The 25707-nt window shown below is 36.0% G+C and overlaps 1 protein-coding gene across 6 annotated transcripts in view; it reads left to right on the top strand.

The window, feature by feature from the left end:
- The window catches only part of Orc3 (origin recognition complex subunit 3), a 50834-nt gene that overhangs the window by 11333 nt on the left and 13794 nt on the right, over positions 1 to 25707 (top strand). For 5 of the 6 annotated variants that reach the window (XM_042679517.1, XM_042679516.1, XM_042679513.1 and 2 more), the window contains 9 exons: positions 80 to 184; positions 1136 to 1287; positions 2680 to 2813; positions 5175 to 5334; positions 8905 to 9018; positions 11789 to 11922; positions 12855 to 12918; positions 18936 to 19052; positions 19839 to 19918. In XM_042679517.1, the coding sequence (XP_042535451.1) occupies positions 80 to 184; positions 1136 to 1287; positions 2680 to 2813; positions 5175 to 5334; positions 8905 to 9018; positions 11789 to 11922; positions 12855 to 12918; positions 18936 to 19052; positions 19839 to 19918 (1060 nt within the window). The remainder of the gene's footprint in view (positions 1 to 79; positions 185 to 1135; positions 1288 to 2679; positions 2814 to 5174; positions 5335 to 8904; positions 9019 to 11788; positions 11923 to 12854; positions 12919 to 18935; positions 19053 to 19838; positions 19919 to 25707) is intronic. The other variant, XM_042679514.1, reaches the window with a different exon arrangement.

Here is a 25707-nt window from a genome sequence, read left to right as displayed (position 1 = left end):
CTGAGCCATGTCTCCAGCCCTGAATATCTTTTATTGTTGTTAAATGATTAATAAATTGTATCCATGTATTATTTCTTAGGTGTGAATGTCACAGATCACGATTTAATATTCAGAAGTCTAACAGAAGCCATTCAGAGTAATGTTACTCAATATGTAGTCTCGTTGAAAGCTAAAGATTGTCCAGGTAAACTGTAAATGCAAATTTCTTGATGAGATGTTACAAAATGTGTCTGTTCTCTTCTCTCATGTCTTTTTAATCCCTTTTTGTGGGAAAGCATAGTATTGCATAAAACTTCAGACATTTAATGTCATCCAGAGTAATTTTAGCTCCCCAGAATAATCATGCCTATTATAGTACTTTTAGCAAATTCTTGTGCCTTTTATTTTGGTCCTGTTCCTGCTGTATCAGCTTCATTGCCACTAATAGTGAATGCATTTCATTAATATGTGTTCCTTAACAGTGAATCTTCTAGTAGGATGAAAAGTTTGGAACACAAAGCTGAAAACTGGGAAATAATAGGCTTATAGTTAGCCCAACTGAATGTAGACTCCATAGGTTTATAGATATACAGATATAAACCATTATATTTTCTCTTTTAATAGGCTGTCAATGGTAAAGGTAGTCCATATTGGCAGAGCCAAATTAGACTCTAAAGCCATGAAATCATATATGTATGCTAATATAGCAAAATTGATTGTGTTTGGAAACAAGACTTACATATTTATATAAGTTCCATTTTCATAAACTGATTTGAATTTTTTAAAGGTCTAAAAATGTAAAAATGTTTATAAAGGCAGTCTTTAGTAAGATGATTCATGTAAATACCAATTTTGATTCTTTTTTTAGGAATCTTAAAGTCTTTGTTCAATATGATTTAAACATATAGTTTCTATGTTTACACATTTGCCTAGGTAATACTTTAATAGATATTTTAGTCTATTCTTAGTAGGAACTAAATAAATTTAAGTATTAAAGATACTGAACATTAATAGTATGTTAAATATTATTTTATCTATTGATCAATATAAAAAAATTACATTCAAATCAAATAATGTAATATATTAGTCAAGATATTTCAAGGGCTTTTAGAGAATATATATGTTCTTTTTTTTAATATTTTTTTCTATTTTGCAGATATAAAACATGTTTTGCAAAAGTTTGTTTCACAATTGACAGACTGCCGTGGAGATGTAAAATCCAAAGAGGAAGAAAGTGTTCAGGTCACACAGAAGAAGACACATTGTTCAATGGACTCACTTACCACTTGGTATAAGACTATCACAAAGGTAAACACAAATTGGTGATTTTCTTCCTGAAAATGTTGTATGAGACTTTAAGTTGCATTCTTACTACTTTATTGCTCTAATAAGCTTGTATTTCTGCAGCAAGAGGTGTCAGTATAATACTTATTTTTTTTTTAGTATGTACTTTTATTAAATAAACCTAATTCCTGAAAAAGGCTGAGGTTCTTACAAAGACATTGTATTTATGGGACATTGCCCTGTAATCACAAAAAACAAAACAGTAAAACTATATCAGAAGATGGTTCTGTTACAGATATAATCTCTGTAACAGTGGCTGTACTTCACTCTGCTTGCTTTAGTATTTACTTTTGTGTGATAGTGTCATGCTTCCAGTTCCCTATGTTAATTTAGTCCTCTGAGAAATAATCATGTTTTGTTTTGTTTTTTAAATATAACGTACTCTATGCTTAGAAATCCAAGGAAATAACTTTATTTCAACAAAGGAGATAGCTAAAAATAAATTCCATTCTACTGTGATAATTTTCAGTGAAAATGAGTACTTTGATTACTTGGTATTTACAATATAAAACCACAGCTTTAGTTTATAATGTTCCATAGAAAGTGTGGGTTAAAAAAATCTTGTGGTGACATTTTCCATTCAATATTTTTACTGATGTCATCATAAGTTTCCTTTGCTTTATATAAAGGTCTAAAAGTAAGTCATGCTTACCACAGTACCTTAATTTCATCCACACTGAGTTATTTTTTAGAAATCAAACACTATTTGCAGTTTAGGGTTCTTTTTTTTTTTTTTTTTTTTTGAGTCCGGTTGTGGGGCCTGAACTCTGGGCCTGGGCGCTGTCCCTCAGCTCTTCAGCTCAAGGCTAGCGCTCTACCACTTGAGCCACAGCGCCACTTCTGGCTTTTTTTCTTTTTGCTTATGTGGTGCTGGGGAATCGAACCCAGGGGCTCATGCATGCAAGGCAAGTGCTCTACCACTGAGCCACCTTCCCAGCCCCTAGGGTTCTTTTTAAGCTTGAAATTTCACAGTAGTAGAGCAGATACCTTTAATTAGAAAGCATTTATGTTTTTGTCTTAAAGCAAAGCAAAATAAAACTTTCTCCCAACAAGGAAAGTCAATTGTGTAAACAATTTTCTCTTAATGTTTTTCTAACTTTTTTTTTTCAATAGAAAATGCATTCTTATAAGTTATTGATTTTATTGAATGTTTTCTTCTTCGTTATTATCCCCATGTCAGTCACAGAAATATCCTGTTAGTAACTGTTGGAATGAATTTCTGTTAATTAACTGAGAAAAATAAAAGAAACATTGTCACTGTCTTTAAAAGAAAATACATCAATATTTGGCATTACAACATTGTTTGAGTGGTAAGGCTTACTTTTTTAACTCCTTCTTTCCACAATATTTTAAAAGAAGACAGGCCCCAAAATGCCAAGCAAAAAGAGGATTACTTCTAGCCAATGGCATTCTCCTCCTGTTGTGCTTATCTTAAAGGATATGGAAAGCTTCTCCACAAAAGTACTCCAAGACTTCATCATTATCAGCAGGTAGATGGTGTGTCACTTGGCTTTTGTGAAAATTTTTCTTTCTATTAAGAAAACATTTCTTTTAACCTAAGAGATATTATCTTCATTTTAAGACCAATTTAATAGAATTCAAAATGATTTGTTTTTTTATGAATGTTGTTTTTTATTTACATTTTAACTTATGAATAAGAATCAAGTATTTAGTCTTTTAATTAGCATGCTAAGGGAGTATAAAATAAATAAACTATTCCAGGTTAATTTTATTTTAAATCAAGCTTTATTTGATGATACATTGGTTTTCTTGTCCCTGTGACAAAGTATCTGACACAAACAATTTGAAGAGAGGGAAAGATTTAATTTTGCTCCTAGTTTCAGAAGTTTTCGTCCATCCTGGTGGGGAGAACATTGTGGAGCTGAGTTGTTCAACTAGCACTGGCACCCAGGAGGCTGAGAGATTGGAGAAGGTCAGGGGCAAGATATTCCAAAAACTAGTTCCAATTGACATGTCCCAAAGTTTCCAGAACTTCCCAAAATAGTACTACTACCTTGGGATATAGGCTTTTTTTGGGGGGGGGAGGGGCGGGAGGAGGGTGTAGGGATAGATTCCATATACAAACCATAACACCTGTCTTTAGAGGTTTTTGAGTTTGCATATAGCTTTACTGACAAAGATTGTTTTGCAAGTGACATTATCTTATGTTTATAATATTTGTAGTGAGAAACTGCATTTGTGATGTGAGGTCCTGAGATCTTCAAGGCACTCCTAGCACACTCATGGTTGAAGTAACTATATTTAAAATCCCCTGGTGTGCATTTTCTGTAGTATATATTTTAGGGTGTCATCTACTATTTTTTTTTGGGTTGGTCATGGAGCTTGAACTCTAGGCCTGGGCACTGTCCCTGAAGTCTTCAGCTCAAGGCTAGGGCTCCACCACTTGAGCCACGCCCTACTTCCAGCTTTCTCTGCTTATGTGGTGCTGAGGAATTGAACCAAGGGCTTCATGCATGCAAGGCACCACTGGGCCACCTTCCCAGCCCATCATCTACTTTTGCTTCCTGTGTATATCTACTTTCCTGTGCAATAGTTGCCTAAAGTTGTTATAATTTATGATCATATATTTTGGTAGTTTTCTTTGTCCTTCCTCATTGTTTATAACAGTTCTAGATGCTATGATTCTTTTTTTTTTTAAGCAGTGCTGAACATGGAATCCAAGGCCTCATATATCCTAGGCAAGCACATCTCTGTCTCAGGACTTTCCTTAGTACTGACACTGAATTGCTTACCATGCTGGGAAAGTACACAATACAGCATAGTGATAAAACAAAAACAAAACATCATACCTTTAGAACTCAGACTTGCACTACTTTAGCTATAAGAAATAAAGGACTTGTAATGACACTGAGAAAATCCAAGCCTTTTATTATTTAAAGATAGAACTGCATACTAGTGGAGTATTAAAAAGCAGTAGCTGACAGGAGAGAACAGACAGAATCATCAGCCATAGTACAGAGGGCTATGATTTACAATAGCTCTTGAGAATCTGCTGTTTTACTCTGTTGAACTTACTTGTATTCATCCTAGTATTGCAAAGAATAAATCTTGTTCAGTATATGTTTGGAGTAAAAATGAAGGGATGAAACATTTAATGATACTCAGGGAAAGATATGTTGTATTTTGTGTAAGGACGTGGGCAAAGAAATGAAGTGTATGAGACAAATTTGGATAAAACAGTTTCTGATAGAACTGTCCATAAATATGGGCTGGGAAGGTGGCTCAATGGAAGCGTGCTTGCCTTGCGTGCATGAGGCCCCTGAGTTCGATTCCTCAGCACCACATAAGCAGAAAAAGGTGGAAGTGGCACTGTGGCTCAAGTGGTAGAGTGCTAACTTTGAGCTGAAGAGATGAGGGACAGCGTCCAGGCCCGGAGTTCAGGCTCCACAACCAAAAGAAAAAGAAAAAGAAATGTCCTTAAGTAAAATCAGTTACCTTGAAAATTAATGAATTTCATGTCACTGAACTCTGAAAGCATAGGTAAGATGAACAGTGTAGTTCAGACTGGCAGAGAAGTTAAAGTAAATGTTGTCTAAAATGTCTTTGAATAAGGAAAAGATTGCCCATGGGGCCATGTTTGATCATTTTTATACTTCTGTGTTCTGATGTATAAAATGAAAGAATCCATTACTTCATTTCAGAGCTAGAATGTCTGAAAAATCACTATTTTTGTATTACTGTAACATATAATGATTGACAGTTTTAATATTTGGAATACTTGTTATTACCTTATAAAGTAGATGTTAAAATAAAAGCTAGTCTTAAAGGATGATATATTGAAATAGATTTTCTAAAGAAATTTCACTTTTATATCTTTCTTTACAAACTAGTCAACATCTGCATGAATTTCCACTAATACTTATTTTTGGGATTGCCACATCTCCTATTATCATCCACCGATTGCTTCCTCATGCAGTGTCATCTTTATTGTGTATAGAGCTGTTCCAGTCTTTGTCTTGCAAGGAGCACCTGACTACCATACTTGATAAGGTAAAAAAGGGGGGCGGGCAGGAAGACTGACACAGATGGAAAGAAAGACTTGGAAGCATAGATTGTACATACACATATTAATGGTAGTTCTCACAGTGTAACATATTCCTTCACGTATTTTAATTATGATTTTTTATTTTTCATATTTTATAGTGATTTTTGTATCAAATTGCTTCTTTAAAAGGTAGATGTTATAAAAGAATGATCATGTCTGTGTGTTTGTATTTTTTCACAACCTTATGCTACATGTAATTACTAACATGTTTTGATCTTCCTATCATGTTTTTTTTTTTGTTGTTTGTTTTGTTTTGTTTTTTTTTGTTGTTTTTTTTTTTTGGTGCCTGTCCTTGGCCTTGGGCCTGGGTGCTCTCCCTGAGCTTTTGTGTGTGTGTGTGTGCTTAAGGCTAGTGCTGTACCACTTGAGCCATAGTTCCCTGTCTATTTTTTGATGGCTATTTGGAGATAAGAGTCTTACAACTTTCCTGCTGGGTTGGCTTTGAACCACAATCCTCAGATCTCTACCATCTGTGTAGCTAGGATTACAAGGATAGCCAGTGCTCCTGGCTTATCTTGTTGTCCTTGATAACAAATGCTAAAATGAAACCCTGAGTACAAATTCGGATATTAGCAAAAGAAAAAATGCCCTAGAATGATTTTTCATTTTCAGATGTAAGATTTGCTGTTGATAATTGAAAATTGAAATTGAGTTATTCTACATTTTTAAAGTAAAAATCAGTTATTTTGTCTGTTCATTTAGTATTCTATAGTCTAATATATCTTCATTAATTTAAATCAATAGGGATAAAAGAACTCATATTTGGTAATAACAATTGCAAAACCTGTGGCTTCTTGAATGAACTCTGGTGTGAAAAAAATGGTTACCTAGTTAATAAGCAATAATTTAAATTTGATGCCTAATTTAAAAATTAAAAATAAAGAATATGGTGTGTGTCTTTGGTTGTGAGTTTGTAGTAAAAATTACTTCTTTTTATTCATTTTCTTTGTGTGCCAGTGTTGAGTCTTGAACTCTGGGCTTGGGTACTTGACTGTTCCCTTCCTGGTACTTGGCCCTTTTACTTCCTTGGTTTTTTGTAGGGAGATGGGGGTTAGGGTAATGGTCTTGGGGCTTGAACTCAGGGCCTGGGTGCTGTCCGTGAGGTTTTTTGTTCAAGGCTGATGCTCTCCCACTTGAGTCACAGCTCTCCTTCCAGCTTTTTGTGTTTAATTGGAGATAAGAGCCTCAGGGACTTTCCCTGCCAGAGTGGCTTTGAACCTTAATCCTCAGATCTCAGCCTCCTGAGTAGCTAGGATCAGGGGCATAAGCCACTGGCACCCAGCTGCTTTTTGTAATTGTTAATCTGGTATAAATTTGAAGCGCACTGACCAGTATCTCTTTTTTTTTGTTTTGTTTTGATTTGTTTTTTTTTGGGTCCGGTTGTGGTTGAACTCTGGTCCTGGGCTCTGTCCCTCAGCTCTTCAGCTCAAAGCTAGTGCTCTACCACTTGAGCCACAGCGCACTTCTAGCTTTTTTTTTTTTCTTCTGCCTGTGTGGTGCTGAGGAATCGAACCCAGGGCCTCATGCATGCAAGGCAAGTGCTCTACCACTGAGCCAACTTCCCAGCCCTGATCAGTATCTTAAAAAGCTGGAGTTTATTGGATTGACCAGCCAGGGCTAATTCAACTTGGGAATGAGCCAGCCCCAAACACAAATAGCTCAGGGTTTTTAAAGGCAAGATCCATGAGGAAAGGGGGCACCACTCGCAGGTGGCCAGTGGTAGTTTCACAACCGGCAAAGAAGCAAGTTACAGACGCAGAGCTAGCAGTTAGTGATTACAAATGGTGATTACAGTTCCACCAAGGCCATAAGTCACAAGGCAAAGTCCTTATTCCAAATCTTCCCATTAAAGAAGCAAGTTAGTGAAACAGCAGTTACAGCCTCTATACACAAAGAACTAAGACCTCAAAGCAAAACCACATTCCAAATTTCTTCCTTACCACGCCCCAAAATCAAACTACCTTCCAGATTTTCTGGTTCTTTCTGAGTTTCATTCCAATAACCTGGTGTTTAACTTACCAATTTACTTTAGCCTTTATCTTTGGAATTTTTCCTTTTAATGACTATCTTTGAGCTTTTTTGTTTTCTTTTTGTTGTTGTTGTTTTTTGTTTTTTTTTTTTTGGGTCCGGTTGTGGGGCCTGAACTCTAGGCCTGGGCGCTGTCCCTCAGCTCTTCAGTTCAAGGCTAACGCTCTACCACTTGAGCCACAGCGCCACTTCCGGTTTTTTTCTTTTTGCTTATGTGGTGCTGAGGAATCGAACCCAGGGCCTCAGGCATGCAAGGCAAGTGCTCTACCACTGAGCCAACTTTCCAGCCCTGCTTTTTTTGTTTTCTACAGGGAGCTACTGCCTTTCAAATTTGGCCCTATTTTTTTTTTTTTGCCAGCCATGGGGCTTGAACTCTGGGCTTGAGCGCTGTCATTTCAGCTCTTCAGCTCAAGGCGAGCGCTCTACCACTTGAGCTACAGCGCAACTTCCAGTTTTCTGGTGGTTTATTGGAGATAAGAGTTTCCAGATTTTCCTACCCAGGCTGGCTTTGAACCTCAATCCTCAGATCTCAGCCTCCTGAGTAGCTAGGATTACAAGGTGTGAGCCACTGGCGCCTAGCTGGCCCTATTCTTAAAAATCAATAATTTTGTTCTGTTTGTTTGTTTCTTTTGGGGGGGGCAGTTGTGGGGCTTGAACTGTGGGCTTGGGCACTGTCCCTCAGCTCTTCAGCTCAAGACTATTAGCGCTCTACCACTTGAGCCACAGTACCACTTATGGTTTTCTGAGTGGTTTATTGGAGATAAGAATCTCATGGAGTTTCCTACCTAGGCTGGCTTTGAACCATGATCCTCATATCTCAGCCTTCTGAGTAGCTAGGATTACAGGCGTGAGCCTCTGACACCTGGCTGTTCTCTTTCTTTCTTTCTTCCTTCCTTCCTTCCTTCCTTCCTTCCTTCCTTCCTTTCCTTTCTTTCCTTCCTTTCTTTCCTTTCTTTCTTTCTTTCTTTCTTTCTTTCTTTCTTTCTTTCTTTCTTTCTTTCTTTCTTTCTTTCTTTCTTCTTCTTTCTTTCTTTCTTTCTCTCTTTCTTTCCTTCCTTCCTTCCTTCCTTCCTTCCTTCCTTCCTTCCTTCCTTCCTTCCTTTCTTCCTTTCTTTCTTTCTGTCTTTCTTTTTTTTGGTCTGTCACGGTGCCTGAACTCTGGGCCTGGGCACTGTCCCTCAGCTTTTCTGTTTATGTGGTGCTGAAGAATTGAACCCAGGGCTTCATGCATGCAAGGCAAGCAAGCACTCTACCACTGAGCCACCTTCCCAGCCCATGCTCTGTTTCTAATTTCATTTTTGGGAGGCGGGGGGAGAGCATCACAAATTAAGTTAAATTTTTGGTTGATACATCACCTAAAAAGTATATTCACCTTTGTTTTCCTAGTTATCATGTCATGGTATCATTGTCTCATTGTTTATATTTCATATTTATGAAAACTCAAGAATAAGTGGTATGTTTTTTCCCTTTCTCTTAATCTCTTTCAGCTACTTCTTACAACTCAGTTTCCTTTTAAAATAAGTGAAAAAGTGTTACAGGTTCTGACCAACATATTTTTGTATCATGATTTCTCAATTCAAAATTTTATAAAAGGACTTCAGGTAAGAGTTTGAAAATTCACAAGCTGCTTCAAATTTTATGTTATTTCAGACTATTTATGTGATAATTAAACATGTTTAGTGGCAAAATATAGAATAAGTACGTTCAAGTTTTTTTTTCTAAGTTCTACCATCATTCCTTTGTTACCAGGCAGCCAAATATAGAAAATGTATTAATTATTATATCAACAATGGGAAAAGTTCTTTCCATACCAACCTATGGAATGTCAGGAGAAAAGAGTGTTTTGATAAAAACTTACCAGGGCTTTTTACCTAAGAAATGCCCTATGTAAAGCACACTTCTTTCATAATGGGCCAGAGAGTACACACTGTCATTATGCTTTTTTTTTTGTTGTTGTTGGGCATGGGGCCTGAACTGTCCCTTAGCTCTTCAGCTCAAGGCTAGCGCTCTACCACTCGAGCCACAGCGCCCCTTCTGGCTTTTTCTGCTTATGTGGTGCTGAGAAATCAAACCCATACATGGGCCTCAGGTATGCAAGGCAAAGTACTCAACCACTGAGCCACCTTCCCAGCCTCCTGCTGCTGCTTTCATTATGCTTTAAAGATCTGAACACATTTTTAGTTCCTGCATCATACAAAAATAGTAGTTAGATGTCAGTTTGCATACATGTGAATTCATTTACATTTAATCTTATATATTAACGCATTGTCATTAAGGTTTCATGAATTGCTAAGAGCTAATTCTTAAATTAGGCTTCATAATATTTGCTCTAACATAAAAGACCACATTCTTTAGTGGTTTAAACGTGAATGTGCATTTCTTCTTTTGGCAAATACTACATTATCATTTATTTATTTTTTTATTTTTTGGTCAGTTGTAGGGCCTGAACTCTGGGCCTAGGCACTGTCCCTTAGCTCTTCAGCTCAACGATAGCGTTCTACCACTTGAGCCACAGCACCACTTCTAGTTTTCTAGTTGTTTGTTGGAGGTAAGAGTCTTACCGACTTTCCTGCCTGAGCTGGCTTTGAACCACGATCCTCAGATCTCAGCCTCCTGAGTAGCTAGGATTACAAGTGTGAGCCACCAGTGCCCAGCTCCAACACTGACTTTTTAAAGAATATTTTAAACCTAGAAAACCCTATTTGCCCTAGGAAGGTATGAAATTAAGTGATATTGAGATACAATAATCTCCTAAATTTCTTCTAATTCATTTTCTCATCTGCTACTCATAAATATCAAGAACTAACATCAAAGCAGGCACTATGCTGAGCCCTTGCTATAGAGAGTAAAAAGAAATCGCCTTCAAATTGCTCACTGTATAGCAAACAAGGAAGAAGAAGAAATGCACATTAAGACTTAGGAGAGAGGCCTGGGAAGGTGGCTCAATGGTAGAGTGCTTGCCTCGCATGCATGAGGCCCTGGCTTCAATTCCTCAACACCACACAAGCGAAAAAAGCCGGAAGTGGTGTTGTGGCTCTAGTAGTAGAGTGTTAGCCTTGAGCTGAAGAACTGAGGGACAGCACCCAGGCCCAGAGTTCAGGTCCCACAATCAACAAAAAAAGAAAAAAGAAAAAAAAAAGTTTGCAGAGTTTCACAATGGCTAAATAACTATGTGCATATGACCATATAAAATGATGCTTATCAAAATGAACTATAAGAAATGGAAAGAATATTTTTTTATTGTACTGTTTGCAGTTAATTCTTTTTCTTTCTTTTTTCCTGTGCTTTATTCCCTTTTTGTCATTGCTTTTGATTTCTGTATCCTCTGTTTTATATAGGTTTATCTGATTTGGGGAGGGAATGGGGAATCACAGAAACAGTAGGACAAAGGGTGAACCAATTTAGCAGTGTTATTCACTAGACACTATGTTAGAAATGAACTACAACCTGGTGAGGGGAGGGGGAGAGGGGGAAGGTGTTCAACAGGAGAAAAAGTGGGAGAAAATGAGGGAGGAGGTGGAAATATACTCATTATCTGACATGTAACTAACCCCTTTGTAGTAAGTACATCACCTTTACAATAAAATTTAAATTTTTAAAAAAGTTATACAGAGCTACAAAAAAAACATCTTAGAACTTTATTAGAGAATACAAGTATATCCTAATGAATAGGAGCCATCCAGGTCAAAATGAAAGAGTAATTACAAGCAAAAGCAACAAACAGTAAAGGAAAGGAGCTCTGTTAAAGAACTAATGTAGAAAAGAAATAAGAGGCAAACAGACTTGAAATGTCTCATGAACATTTTTGTCTGGTTATACCTTGAACCATCGTGTCCTAATTTCTGTCTCCCAAGTATCCAAGATTACTAGAATGAGCCATTGCATTCAGCTAGATATAATACTAATTTTAGATTGGTATCTTCTTTTTAGGGATGTGGGATCAGAAACAGGGTCTTTACGGGGTCTTGAGCTTCTGAGTCTTCTGCCTCAAGTGAGGCATTGGATTGGTATCTTTTTTATAAATAGTGGGGTATCAGACCTTTAGATCATATATACCCCAGTCCCATCCATACTACATTTACAATAATCGGAATTGCTTCTTCAGGCAATCTATCCATTTTTATTAGTTTTTGTTTAGCTTGTATTTTCTGAGATTACCATTTTTCTAACCTTGTCCATAAAACTGTGGCCTTAAAAATACTAGGAATATATAGCTATTTATATGTTGGCTGCATTATTATTATGACACTGTGATATCAGTGCCATAAGTATATTAGCTCTCAAAGGAAACCTTGAGATGAAGCAGATAGAGGACAAAAGATTTATTACATACACAAATTAATGTATATCTCACTTTCACATTTCTTTCAGCTTTCTCTATTAGAGCATTTTTATTCCCAGCCCCTAAGTGTTCTGTGCTGCAGTCTCCCTGAAGCCAAGAGAAGAATAAATTTTTTATCAGTTAATCAATGTGAAGACATTCGACGTCTTCCATCATTTAGGAGGTAAAAAGAGAAGTACATTTTTAATTTATACCAGAGACTGAGACAAAATAGAGGATTTTTAATCTAGTTAGTTTGGAGTAAGGAATAGAATGATAATTTTGTTTTAATTAGAGCAGTGTAAAATGATGGTTTTTAATGATGGGATTCCTTTGTTGGATTGGAAGATTTGGCATAAAGAAAAAATATTTATTTGTGTATTTATATTTACTGGTTCTGGGGTTTGTACTCTGGGCCTAGGCACTGTTCCTCAATGCCAGCACTCTACCACATGAACCACAGCACCACTTCCAGCTTTTTCTGTGATTAATTGGAGATAAGAGTCTCATGGACTTTCCTGCCCAACCTGGTTTCAAACCATAATCCTTTGATTGCAGCCTCTTGAGTAGCTAGGATTATAGGCGTTAGCCACTGGCACCTGGCAAAAAAAAAAAAAAAAAGTTATATTTTTATTTTTAATTTTTTGGTCCCAGTCCTGGGGCTTGAACTCAAGGCCTGGGGCTCTGTCCCTGAGCTTTTTTTGTTCACATTTAGTTTACCACTTGAGCTACACAGTTCTACTGGAGATAAGTCCTGGGTTGGCTTCAAACCATGATCGTCAGATCTCAGCCTTCTGAGTAGTTAGAATTACAGGCACCCAGCAAGAAAAGTATTTTTTACAAAGTGATATAGTTCACAAGTTCTCCAGAGTAACTTTTAAGAAACAGAATTTGTATTTCTAGTGTTTATTGCTTTATTATCAGACTACTAAGTGTAGGTGATTTAATTAAAAATTGTCATTAAACCATGACTACCACCTTAAATTTATTTTTGAGAAGAAATGTAAAAATGTGGCCACCAATTAAGAATTTTAAGTAACTTTTTCCCACTGTGCTACCCAATCATGTAGAATGTTTAATTTTCTCTTTTTTGGTATGGGATATAAAAAATTCTAGGTATGTGGAAAAGCAAGCTTCAGAAAAGCAAGTTGCACTTTTGACCAGTGAGAGAATTTTGAAGGTAAGAATGTAAATGTGTTTTGGTTTCAATCTCCTCTTCATTCTTTCATGAAAAAGAATGTACACAGACATTCATTGTTAAGTTTATATAATCACATGTCCTAGTATTTACACAGTGAATATTGAATCTTGATGGCCAATTAGTAATGCAAATATTAATGATGACACAAAACCTCAGCTCTTAAAGACCAAACTTTACTTATCAAGAAAAAATAATTTCTCTTAGGGGCTGTTTTCCAAATATATTTGTATTTGTGTAGAGATCTACTTTCTAAATATCTTCACATATCACATTTGAAATGTGTAGATAATCTTATCTCAGTGGTCATTTAAAGGCTGTAATAAATAAAAGCATGTAGAAGCCAGGTAGCTAGGCACCTACTGCTAAGTAGGTGCTGATTTTATTTGAATATTCATTGTTAATATATTGATAATGTGAGTGCCAGGAAAGTGATGAGGCTAAAAAGTTAGGACTGAGCCGTATAACCTTAGGATTACCAAAAGCAAGTTTTTTCCCCCTCTTGAGTAAATGAATTGTATGTGGACATGAATTAGATGGTAATTAAAAAAACAAATTGAATTACCTTTATCTTCCAGCTCTTGTTTCCCTTCTTGATAGCCAGTATTTCCAGTTTCTTATGTAGCATTCTAGAATTACTCTCCATATTTACCAGTAATTGTATATATTTGAGGGCTTCCCTCTTCTGAAAGAAGATAAATATAATATAACGCCATTCTGTACCTTGTTTTATTTTACATTTATTCTTGGATGTCATTCTACAATAGTACCAAAAAGTGTGGTCTAGTTTCCTGTTCAGTGAGTGTACCTTCATTTTATTTAATGAGTGGTAGACATTTTGAAGCCTGTAATGTCTCATGTATTTTTATACCCTAGCTTAAACCTGTTTAAGCAAAAAGCTATTAGAAAAGATGAGCTTATAAGTAAGCCTGGTGCTTGAGTGTGTGTTTTGTTGACACATACTGTTTCCATATTTTGAATAAAAGAATGTTAGATCCTAGAGAGCATATTCTTAGCATATTTCTAAATATGAATTTACCTACATTCTAAAATCTTAAAACATCTTAGAATGGCTTCTATTTAGTATTATTTCTTTTTTTAGGATCACACTTGGTATAAAGTCATTTCTAGATTAGGTCCAGTAATCATTGAATCATTTCTGTAATCTTTTGAATGCTGTTTTGGAAGTCTTTAGACCCCTATGCAGATTATTTCAGTAGAGGAAATCTCAGAAAGGTTATATGTACATTTACTCAATCTTTTAAGATTAGCTGATCTATAACAGATGAGTCTGCTAGTTGTCTTACTACAACTTTCTGTCCAAATGTATTTTCAAAAGCCAGGAACAGAATACCTTTTAACTATTACAAAAGGAATTAATTTAATAAGGAAATAGCATGATGTTTGTATCTTTTTTAGATTTCTTCCATGATTTATGAGCATTGATTTATTATACTATACTTTGTCTTGTTGCATTTTCAGTTCTATTTTTATCTTTGTAATATTTCAGGATATTTTGTCGTTTAAGGGCATGTTTTCTTGAGACTTACACAAGGAGAAATATGAAGGAGTACAAAAACTTTCCAACCTTATAAAACATATGTTACTTGTAAGCTACTTACTAAATTAAGGTAGAAAGCATGTATGAAAACAAGACACTGATGGCTCACATCTCCACCAGCTCATGCCTAGCTCCTCAAAGACTTAGAACTTTGGTGTGAAGCCAGTTTGGAGCCAGTCTAAGCAGAAAAGTCTATGAGACTCTTATCTCTAGTTAACCAACACAAAGCTGGAAGTGGCAGTGTAGTTCAAATGGTAGAATGCCAACTTTGAGCACAGAAGCCAAAGGAGAATGCAAGTCCTGAATTCAGTTCCCACTACTGGCACATACATGCACACAGAAGAAAGCACTCAGCATTGAAATACCGGGAAGACTTTTAAATAGTGAAAATTTCTTTCTTATATACCTTATATGTAAAGGTCTGGGGAGATGGTGTAATAGTAGCAGCTTTCTCCAGTTTGTAGGTAGTTTTTAATGTCTCATCGTGAAACATAGATACCACATAGACATAGGTTTTAAAATACCTTTGTGATGAAGTATCTTTCCTGTCTAAAGTGTCATAGGGTAAATGGAAGAACTGGCTTTACTATCCAGATCGATATTACAATCTTATATACTTTGTAAAGTAGTTCTGAAGAGTTAGTGCAAACTGGCCAGAAGGATCCTGAGGTTCTTTATTAATGCCTAAGAAATTAGAAATGAGCTTTTCAAATGTTCTGTAAAAGTATTTTAGTGTGTTGTATCACCCAGCAGTACTTACCTCTATTTCACACAGAAGTACAAGTAGCATGAAGTATAATTATTATTCAATTATAATTCCTTTTCCTCCAGAATATTTTTCATCCCATTTATAAATACATCTTAAATAGTTTAAATGTCTTATGTAATCTTTGTGTGATAATTTATAGTAAGAGTATAATTAAAGTACTCTTAGCTATGACTACTTATGCTATGAGAGGAAACTAGATTAGTTCTAATTACCAATTAACTCAAATAATAGGAGCTTTGTACTCTCAGGAAATGACATATATACGTTGTTGACCAAAGTGTTGATTTCTGGGTGAGTTAAGAGTTTAGAAGAAAGTAGCTGGTTTAGTTCATATATTGATACATAAAGTATCGTTTTCTAGTGGTTAACCACTAAAAGTAGTGGGCATCTGCAAGATATTACTGAAAGACAGAGCCCAGTACTTAAAGTCCTTCATTTGACTTTTCAGTGAAGAAAACATATTTAAAGATCATGATACAGATCATAATTCTTTATAAGAAAATGTTACAGAAATAAGTAATTATAGAAACAATTGAATAGGATATAGGGTTTTTAAATTATCTTTAAACTATTTCAGAAGGGTCTAGAAAATGTTCCCCCTACTTCTACTCTATCCTTCCTCCTCCCCCCAAAAAACTTTTCTAGTTAACTTGCAAGATAAGCTTAGTCTTTCTATAGGTTTCTTCCTTTTGTAAATGGGTGAAGTAAATAGTACTTCTCTAATAAAAGTTTAAACTTCTTTGTTTAAATTTGAAATATGCTTCAAGATTCTTTTCTTTGCCAGATTTTTAATTCTGCTAGAATGTAAAACAACAAAATTTTCATTTTCAACTACTTTTAAGTATGCAATTTCATGCTATTAAATACATTAAAGAATACATTATTTGTATGGAAATATCAGTTTGAGTCAAGTAGACTTGGTTTTACTGACAGGAAAACTTACTGAGCCACTCTGAACCTTATTTTGGTTGTCAAAAGGTACTGGCTTCTAGATCTATGAGAGAATTAAATAAAATAACAGATAAGAAAGCATAAAGCTAGATAGTAAACTTGGCCTTTCTTAGTAGTATAAAGTGAGTTTTACTATATTTTTAATGAAAAATTTTTTCAGGAGACACAGGAAAAAGATTCAATATAAAAAAATTTATATTTATCTTTTTTTGTGATTAATTGGAGTAGAGAGTCTCATGGACATTCCTGCCCCAGCTGGCTTTAAACCGAGGTCCTCAGATTTTAACCTCCTGAGTAGCCAGAATTACAGACATAAGCTACCGGCACCCTGAAAAGTTTTTTTTTGTTTTTTGGGGTTTTTTTTGTTGTTGTTTTGTCAGTTGTGGAGCTTGAACTCTGCGCCTTGGTGCTATCCTTGAGCTGAAGAGCTCAATAGTGCTCTACCACTTGAGCCACAGTGCCACTTCTGGTTTTTTGGTGGTTTAGTGGAGATAAGAGTCTCACAGACTTTCCTGCCTGGGCTGGCTTTGAACTGCGATCCTCAGATCTCAGCCTCCTGAGTAGCTAAGATTACAGGTGTGAGCCACTGGTGCCTAGCAAAAAAAATTTTTAAGAGAAAAATTATTACATGTTTGAAGTTACATTTTTTACTTTTTAAATATTCCTATCATTTTTTCTAAATTTATTAAGCTCTACTAATAATCATTTGTATCTTAGTTATGTTTGCAAAATATATAGTTAGAAAGTAAAATATTTGCCAAGTATTTGTCAAAACAATGAGTAAGAATATTTACAATGTTAAGAATCTGGAAAAAATAGGTGATATCTCAGTCTACTTGTATAAGATCTAGTAGATGACCTTGCTTCTGAATCATGTTTTTTTTGTTTGTTTGTTTGGTTTTTGCCAGTCTGGGGCTTGAACTCAGGGCCTGGGCACTGTTCCTGAGCCTTTACCACTTGAGCCACAGCTCCACTTCTGGCTTTTTTGATTAGTTTATTGGAGGATATGAGTCTTTGGGGGACTTTTTCTGCCCAGGTTGGCTTCAAATTGTGATTCTCAGAACTCAGCCTCCTGAGTAACTAGGATTACAGGTATGAGCCACCAGTGACCAGCAGTCATATTCATTTTTAAGAAGTACAAAATGAGAGAGTGAGGTATAGGGTATAGTCTACAAGTATTAATGATTCAAACACCCCACATCTACTCAGCCGTTGCTTCATGTAGACATTTTCTAAGAAGAGGAAGATTCATTTGATGTTAGTTCAAACTGCATTTTGTGGGGATGATGTGATTATTTCCTTCTCCTGGTAAAATGTGCCAGTCATAGTCATGGTTGTTCACAGGTGAGATATCAAAAGTTAACATGCTTCTGCAAATTAAGTCTTTGTGCCTCAGGAATAATTCTTGGAATTTGGAACATCTTCCCAAAACTTTTTTTTCCTTCTTTGACTTGATAGTATCAATGTTTCAAGCAATACGACAGAAAAGAATATAATTGCTGGCACAGTAGACTTGCATCATTCTAGTGTTAATTATTGCTTTAAGCACAACTATTAAATTCATTTTTACCACTCCTATTTGCTTTCCTTATAAGCCATGAGACTATTACATTAAAATTTGGAGAAGTCTGCTAAGCACCTGTAATCCTAATTATTCAGGAGGCTGAGACCACAAGATGAAAGTTCAGAGCCAACCTTGGCAGAAAAGTCTCAGAGATTCCATCTCCAAAATAGTCAACAAGAAATTGGGCTAGATGCATAGCTCAAGGTGTAGAGTACCAGTCCAGCAAGCAAGCATGAGGCTCTGAGTTCAAACCCTGGTATAAGGGGGAGGGACGGGACAAAGGAAGCACCAATTAAATTAATAGCCAGAACTGTCACAGTATGTGCTTTCTCTGTCCACAGGAAAGTGAACTTCGTGTTATTTCCCACACCTTCTGACCATTTCCATTGTGATATGCTTTAGCACATATCTCCTCACACTGCATAGTCATCATAGTCCTCTTTCTTCGGGGAGTTTCAGCAGTTTTAATCCATGGTTCCTTGGCTCTGTTGTTGCTCCCAGTGGTGAGGCAGAACATGGTAGGAAGCATATGGAAGAGCAGAGAGTTGCTCACTTCATGGTGGCCTAGAAGCAGAAGTATCAGCCATACCCCAAATACTGTACTTTCTGGGTCCTGAATTATAAAGCCTGTCTCAGATTTCCCTTCACTTTTCATTTCTCAGTTATTAAATTGAGTAAAAACCTGTATTGGAGAGACTCACCAAGAGACAAGGGTTTACCAGACTCAACAGCAATATTTCTTAGTTTCCTTCTTCCCCTCTACATACAATTGAGCAGTACTTGCAGAAATCATACATCATAAGCAGACCTTTAGCCACTGTTAACATTGATACTATGCTTTCTGATGATGACCATACTCTTCTAATACCTGTGAGGTAGAGGACAGTGGACCATTCCTCCTAAAGTATACACCAGGTGATTGTTACCGGCAGGTGTATAATAATGAGCTCTGTTAAACACTTGTAGTTTGGGTGACTAATACTGTGGTGATGCTAAAATTTACCAGGAGATAAGTATGAGTTTTGATGTATGCATATATATATATGTGTGGATATATATGTATACCCATATGAAATAGATTTTACCTTTATCTCAAATATTAATCTTTGGCCTCAAATATTAATCATGATTCTGTGATTTTTTTTTCTTTTTAGGTGGAAACTCAATCATTACTAGAAAATTTGCATGTTTACCATTTGAATTACTTTCTGGTTCTGAGATGCCTTCATAATTTTACCTCTTCTCTTCCCAAGTATCCACTAGGTCGACAGGTAAGTAAGGCCTACTCATTTGAAATCTACAAAATGGTGCTCTTGTTTTGTTTCATCTAGCTTTCAGTTGATTCCTCTAGCTTTCAGGCATCAGAACTTAAAGTGGATCCAGATCTTATAAATCAGAACACAATCCATTCCAGCTGTACAAATTACTGGTAATTGGAACATGATTTTTTTCTTCTAGAAACAGTCACATGCATCCCAGTGGAATTCTTTTTCCTGCATTGTATTTATACTACAGGGTGTAAGCCTTCCTTGTTTAACGCTTCTTTTCCACCTATATAGAGAGAGAACTAGTTCTCCACTTGGAGTGAACTAGAAAATGGAATCTGTTTGACAATGCTTAATGCTTAACCTTGCACTGAATAAAACACATTACTTTCTGCTCCTAGCAAAACTGCTTAGCTGATCTGTGTGTTTTACCCTAAACTCAACAGCCATCTGAAGAACAGATGAAAGGAATTCTAATTCTCAGGTTCTTAAGTCAGAATTTTGGAGAACATATTCAAGAATTTTAGAATGAGTTGTTCATGAGGTAATCTCTGCCATTGAACCTTCAACAAGCATTTTTTCCCTTATCATTTTCCTATCGCAAAATGACTTGCAATATCAGCTAGTCCTGATATAATTTCATTTTACTTTTTTGCAGGTTATATTTTTATACTCACTTTTGTTATAAATACCACGATGTCTGTTGTCATTTAAAGACTACGGTTTTTATTTTGTGTGTCTTGTGTATAAACTTAGTGTATGATTTTTGGTTCTTATGTTGTTCACTTGCAGATTAGAGAGTTGTACTGTGCATGTTTAGAAAAGAACATATGGGATTCAGAAGAGTATGGATCTGCCTTGCAGTTGCTGAGGTACTTCTTCATTTTATGTTTCCTTTTTTGTGTGCTCCAAGACTGCCTGTAAATAACACCTCCCTCCAGACTCTGCCTGCCAAAAAGTTTCATAAGTAGTCATATTGTGTCTAGGAAGATGTATATATATCTTGAATTTATGCTTGTAGCTTATGGTGTTTTTAAGGTAACAACCATACATTTCGTTAATGGTACTATCTTGTTTTTGGAATTAATAGTTTTTTAAAAAAACCTATGGTTGGGGCTGGGAAGGTGGCTCAGTGGTAGAGCGCTTGCCTTGCATGCATGAGGCCCTGGATTCGATTCCTCAGCACCACATAAGCAAAAAGAAAAAAGCCGGAAGTGGTGCTGTGGCGCAAGTGGTAGAGCGTTAGCCTTGAGCTGAAGAGCTGAGGGACAGCGCCCAGGTCCAGAGTTTAGGCACCTCGACCGGACCCAAAAAGTAAAATAAAAAATAAAAAAAAAGAAAAACCTATGGTTGTTTAAATATTGACACTGTATGAGGAGAATGTAGATATAGATTATTTGAATCTAATCAGCTTAACATTGTAGCCAAGAAACTGCTTACTACTGGCACCTATTCAATTTTCAGAGAATAGAGAAACATGAATTGTCATTGAAGGTGGTCATTACTTGATTAGAAGCAACATGAGGAGACAGTGACCTACATACTTTCTTCCTCCTAATCTGCCTCTATGCACATTAGCATTGGATAATTCAGAAATTACTTAACTAATACATAAATGAATATCTTAGTGTTACTAAACATCAAAGAGCACTTATCCCTACAAATACACCTTAGGAAGTTAGAATCATTTATATTCTTGGCTTTACTTTCTATTTTATTGCTGTTGGTTTAGTTTAGTTTGGTTGTTTGAGACAGTGTCTCACTATGTAGTCCATGCTGAACCTCAAATCGCAATCTTTCTGTCTCAAGCTCCCAAATACTGGGCTTACAGATAGGAAGTCACCATCACATCCAGCTATATATTGTGACCTCTTAGTCATTAAAATAATTAAAATAATGACCACCTAGCTAAAGAGATAAATCAAATAGATGTGAGCTAGGTACTACATACTATATTATATAAATGTTTACATGAACATACAATAAAGAATTCTAGAAAGTAGATTTTTTTTTTTTAAGTTCTAGTTTTCTCTGGGCCCACAAGAAAAGAACAGATGGACATAGTAGGAGGCAGATTCACACTAAAAGCATGTTGAGTCCAGAAACTTAATAATGCAGATATAAATGATCCACAGTTAGGTGCAAATTAATTTGATGTTCTCTGGAAAAATAATTTTCCAAGGAAATTCCATTGCCACTAAAAGGCAGTATTTTATTTTTTTCTTAATCCTAATAAACTGTGTCTGTGAATTTATAAACTTGAACTGCAATATTTCTGGAACTTTTTTTCTATTCAAGTAAACACCCATGTCTTAAGTATCCAGTAATTCTTACAAAGTTTTTGGTTTTAATTTCATGATTAATGATTATCTTCTTTCTCCAGTTGCTGTTCCCAAATTCATAGATTCTTTGTCAAGGAGGAACTTGTTTCTTTCTTTCTGAACTTCTTTGGCCTGTCAGTTGTGAGTTATTAATCACTGATCAAGAATGCACATTCCAGGTGGGCACCAGGGGTTCACACCTGTAATCCTAGCTACTTAGGAAGCAAAAATCTGAGGATCACAGTTCAATGCCACTCCAAACAGTAAAGTACATGAGACTCTCATCTCCAGTTAATCATCAAAAAGCTGGAGTGCAGCTGTGTGGCTTAGAAGGTAGAGTACTAGCCTTGAGCATAAAAACTCAGGGACATCACCTGAATTCAAGCCCCAGGACAGGCACAAAAAAAGAAAAAAAAAAAAAAAAAGAATGTTTGTTCCAACTGGGCACCATTCCTTAATCCTAGCATCTCAGGAGGACAGATACTCAGATTTCACCTCCTTATCCTAGTGATTATATGACTTACCTGAAATCACTTTAGCTATGTATGAAACCAAGAAGGCTTGTTGGGGTTTTTGTTTTGTTTGTTTGTTTTTGTTTGGCTTGGTATTAATTTACTTTTTATTTTGTTATTTCACTTCAATTTTTATTTTCTTGCATATAGCACAGGCTGATCTCAAGCTTGGGATCTCCTGCTTCAGCCTCCCAAGTGCTAGAATATACTCATGTGCGACCATGCCCAGATGGAAACAAAATCCCAATGTGGGTCTGATTGTACCATCAACTGTTTTTTGAGAGATATATGGGTTTAGAGATCTGAACAAAGCAGAAACAAAAAATAGAAAGCTGGTAGAACACCAGCTGTGAACATACTAAGCCAAGTGAATTTGAGGCCCTGAGTTCAAGCCCCAATGCTGACAAGAACCAAATAAGTGAAATTTCCATCGTTTTTGAAAGCTGAATCAGAAACATAGGCCATTTAAAAACAGAAATGGTAGAAGCACTGCAGATGAGATATAGCAGCTGTTCTAGCTAGGACAGGTACAGTCTGAGCTTTACATACCCACCTTTCCTCCTTTGCTCACATTCCATGTGCACAAATAGCCAGGGACCCTTTTCAGTTGAGGTGTTCTCAATAGGAGTTGTCTGGATTAAGGAAACCAGGCATCCTTATTTCATCTTTGAACTTCAAGTCAATTCATTGTTAAATGTTCCTTTGGAAAGAAAATATGCTAATGTTCTATAAGAAACAAAAAAAAAGTCCATGAGATTCTTACTTCCAGTTAACCACCAGAAAGCTAGAAGTGAAGCTTTGGTTCAAGTGGTTTCTGGAGTGCCTGCCTTGAGTGAAAGCAAAAGGACAGCTCTAAGGCCTTGAGTTCAGGCCTTACTATTGGCACTAAAAAAGATCTTAATCAAATTTTCCATTTGATTGTTTTTGTAAAAATTAAACTGCGAGGTATGATGGCGTATACCTGTAATCCCAGCAGCACTCAAGAGGCATGAGAATCAAGAGTTTCAGGATATCCTGGACCAGACAGTAAGTTCAAGGCCAGCCTGAGCTACATGACAAGATCCTGTTTTAACAAAAAACTAACCAAGGTAGTAAAGTCTCATGAAAAAATTTCTGTCTAGCAACTGCTATGTTGAAATGGCCATTGGTCTGCTTGATAAACTATTTCATATTCATTAAAAAGTATTTATGAGGAGCCAGGCATGGCATAGTAGCACATACATGTAGTCCAGCTACTCAGGAGGCTGAGATAAGTGATCCCTTGAGACCAGAAGTTAGAGGCCAGCCCAGACAATATAGGGAGATCCTGTCTCAAAACAATAATTGTTTATGAGGAATTTGTAATCATATTGGGAAATACATGAGTAGAAAAGAATTTAATATCCATAAAATGTACATAATGTACATTAATATTGGGGGAATATGCACGCGTGTATTGTGATATGTATCACAGTGTATTGATTTGCTTAAGTCTTCTAGAACCTTTCCTTACTGAGTTCTTGCACCATGGAGAGCATATGTTTGTATAAGATAGGAAGTAAGTCATTGTTCATCAGTCTTGAATTGTTATGTGAGGAACTATTTAAGACAAAAATCACGTGGGAATAAATAGTAATAAAAAAAGGATGGTAACCCAACAGGGAGCTAGGTAAATACATTACCTTTCCTCATCAGCTTGAAAGACTTCAAAGAGGAAAATGTTGTTACTAGAATCCCTATGTACGAATTAAACATATGCCCAGAATCTTTCAGACTTCTAAAATTCATAGAACCTTGCATAAGTGATAAATGCTTCTGTTTGTTTTGCTTACTAGGCTGGCATTCTACTTGAACCACATCGCCAGCCCTTTATTGCTTTAGTTATAAAGCAATAAAGGTAACTTAAAGCAATAAAGGTAACTTAACATCTTGTTTTTTGCCTGAGGCTACCCTTGGCCCATGATCCTTCTACCTATACTTCTGGCATAACTTGGATTACCTACCACCTTATTTGAGATAGTCTTACTTAGTTTTTTGCTAGGGTTGTCCTTACCTCAAACCACGATCATCCCAATTTTCACCCCCCAAGTAGTTGTGATTATAGGCATGAGCCAGTGCCCCCAGCCCTTACATGATAAAGTTTCAAGCATTGATATAAAGCAGAGCCCTCAGTTTACAGAAACATGATGGATCAACTGAACCTAAAGCATACTGTACTCTGATAGTAATAGCAGTTTTTTCTTGGCTTGGGGGCAACGAAAACTTTGTTGTTCCTAGGAGAATTTGCTTTGCTCCCTGTCCTTATTAGCTGATAATGATTCATCTTCGGGTCTATCATTTTCTTTCAAATAAGGAAACCAAAGCCAGAAACACCAATATTTTTTTTCAAGTTTATAGAACAGTACTTTCCACATTTTCCACCCTAGATCCATTGTTTGAGAGTTAATAGCAAGAGGAAATGGTATTTGGGCAAATAGACCATGTTAAGAACACACCCACAATTATAAAATGAGCCAGGAGAAAGAGCTGCTGTGGACTCAGCCACACTGTCTTAACCCTGATCTTAGTCATCTCAGCACAAGTGCAGAAAAATGAAGGAAGCAATGGCGTTTAGTCCACTTATCCCAAGTGACCTTCTAAGTTTGCTGTGGAAACTCAAACCCTGAAGTTCATTGATAGCTGAAGGAATTACTTTAGCTGAATGGAATTATCCTCATTTCTGTTTATTTGGTTTTAATTTTTTATCCAGATTGTCTCCTGGGTGAATAGGTTTGAGACCCATTCACCTTAGCATCTTTTCTTCACTGAGGCCTGATATAATATAATTCTTTATTATTGCATGACTTAACTCTCTTCATGGAAAAATATTTTCTTCAGTGTTTCATTTGAGCTAATGATCTGATGACAAATATATTTCTGGTTCTTACCAACATAAATTGTGATCAAGTGAGTGATTCAAGCAGATCAATAGATAGGTAGCTACAATAGAGTAGTAAAAGCAATTTTTAAAAAATGTAGTGAGCTCTTGAATGCTAAGGTACCACCAGTTTGCAGTTAACCTCCATTTGTGAGGTTGTTAAGTGGCATCTGATATCAGAAATTAAGGTTTAAAGGAAGCTACACATTCTTTGGTTTTCATAGTTACAAGTCATACATATATAGATAGCTGTAGCTATATTTACTTTGTTGTGTTAGTCTTTTAAAAAGATCTCTGAATAAATTGCTTTTAGTGACATTTTATTTTCTTAATTTCTGGTCTTCATTAACATTAATACATTTGTAATCCTGGGTTTTAAATATTTTTCAAAGCTGTCTTATAATGGAATTGTCTGTTTGGAACATGAGGATTTATTCAAAATATCTTTGAATTAGCCCAATTTTTCTATTCCTCTTAATCTGACTTTTATATAATTAGTACTAATGAGAAATGATGGGCTCTCTGCATGAAGAAGCAGAACATTTCTTTGCCCTGCAGGATGATTGTTTTTAGTGATGATCCTATGTTTCTGTTTCACAAGGAAACTGTTTTGTTGTTGGTTTGTGGGGGAGGGAGGGGGTTGCAAATGATAGAAAGTACAAACCTTTTAATATATTGTCAAAGTTCTTTTTTGATCTATAGTGATATAATCATTTCTCAATCAAGTTAGTTAAATGCCCTTTAGTGTTCTTCTGTGGCACTAGTGTGAACTATTTAATCACCTTTTTGCCCTTTTCTTTAATGTTATAAAGTGGCTTTTAAACCTTTGAATTTGGTATTTTCTTTTTTAAGTTCTTTTAAAGCGGAATGCCAGTTGCAGTGAACCAAAATTGGAAAATGCTCTCTTTCTCTCTCCCATTCTCTTAAACTGA

Source organism: Dipodomys spectabilis, unplaced genomic scaffold (genome assembly GCF_019054845.1).
Source record: "Dipodomys spectabilis isolate Male_0828 unplaced genomic scaffold, ASM1905484v1 ptg000053l, whole genome shotgun sequence".
NCBI classification, from domain to species: Eukaryota; Metazoa; Chordata; class Mammalia; order Rodentia; family Heteromyidae; genus Dipodomys; species Dipodomys spectabilis.
The sequence above is the reverse complement of the archived record's forward strand: the minus strand, read 5'-3'. Positions and strand labels throughout refer to the sequence as shown.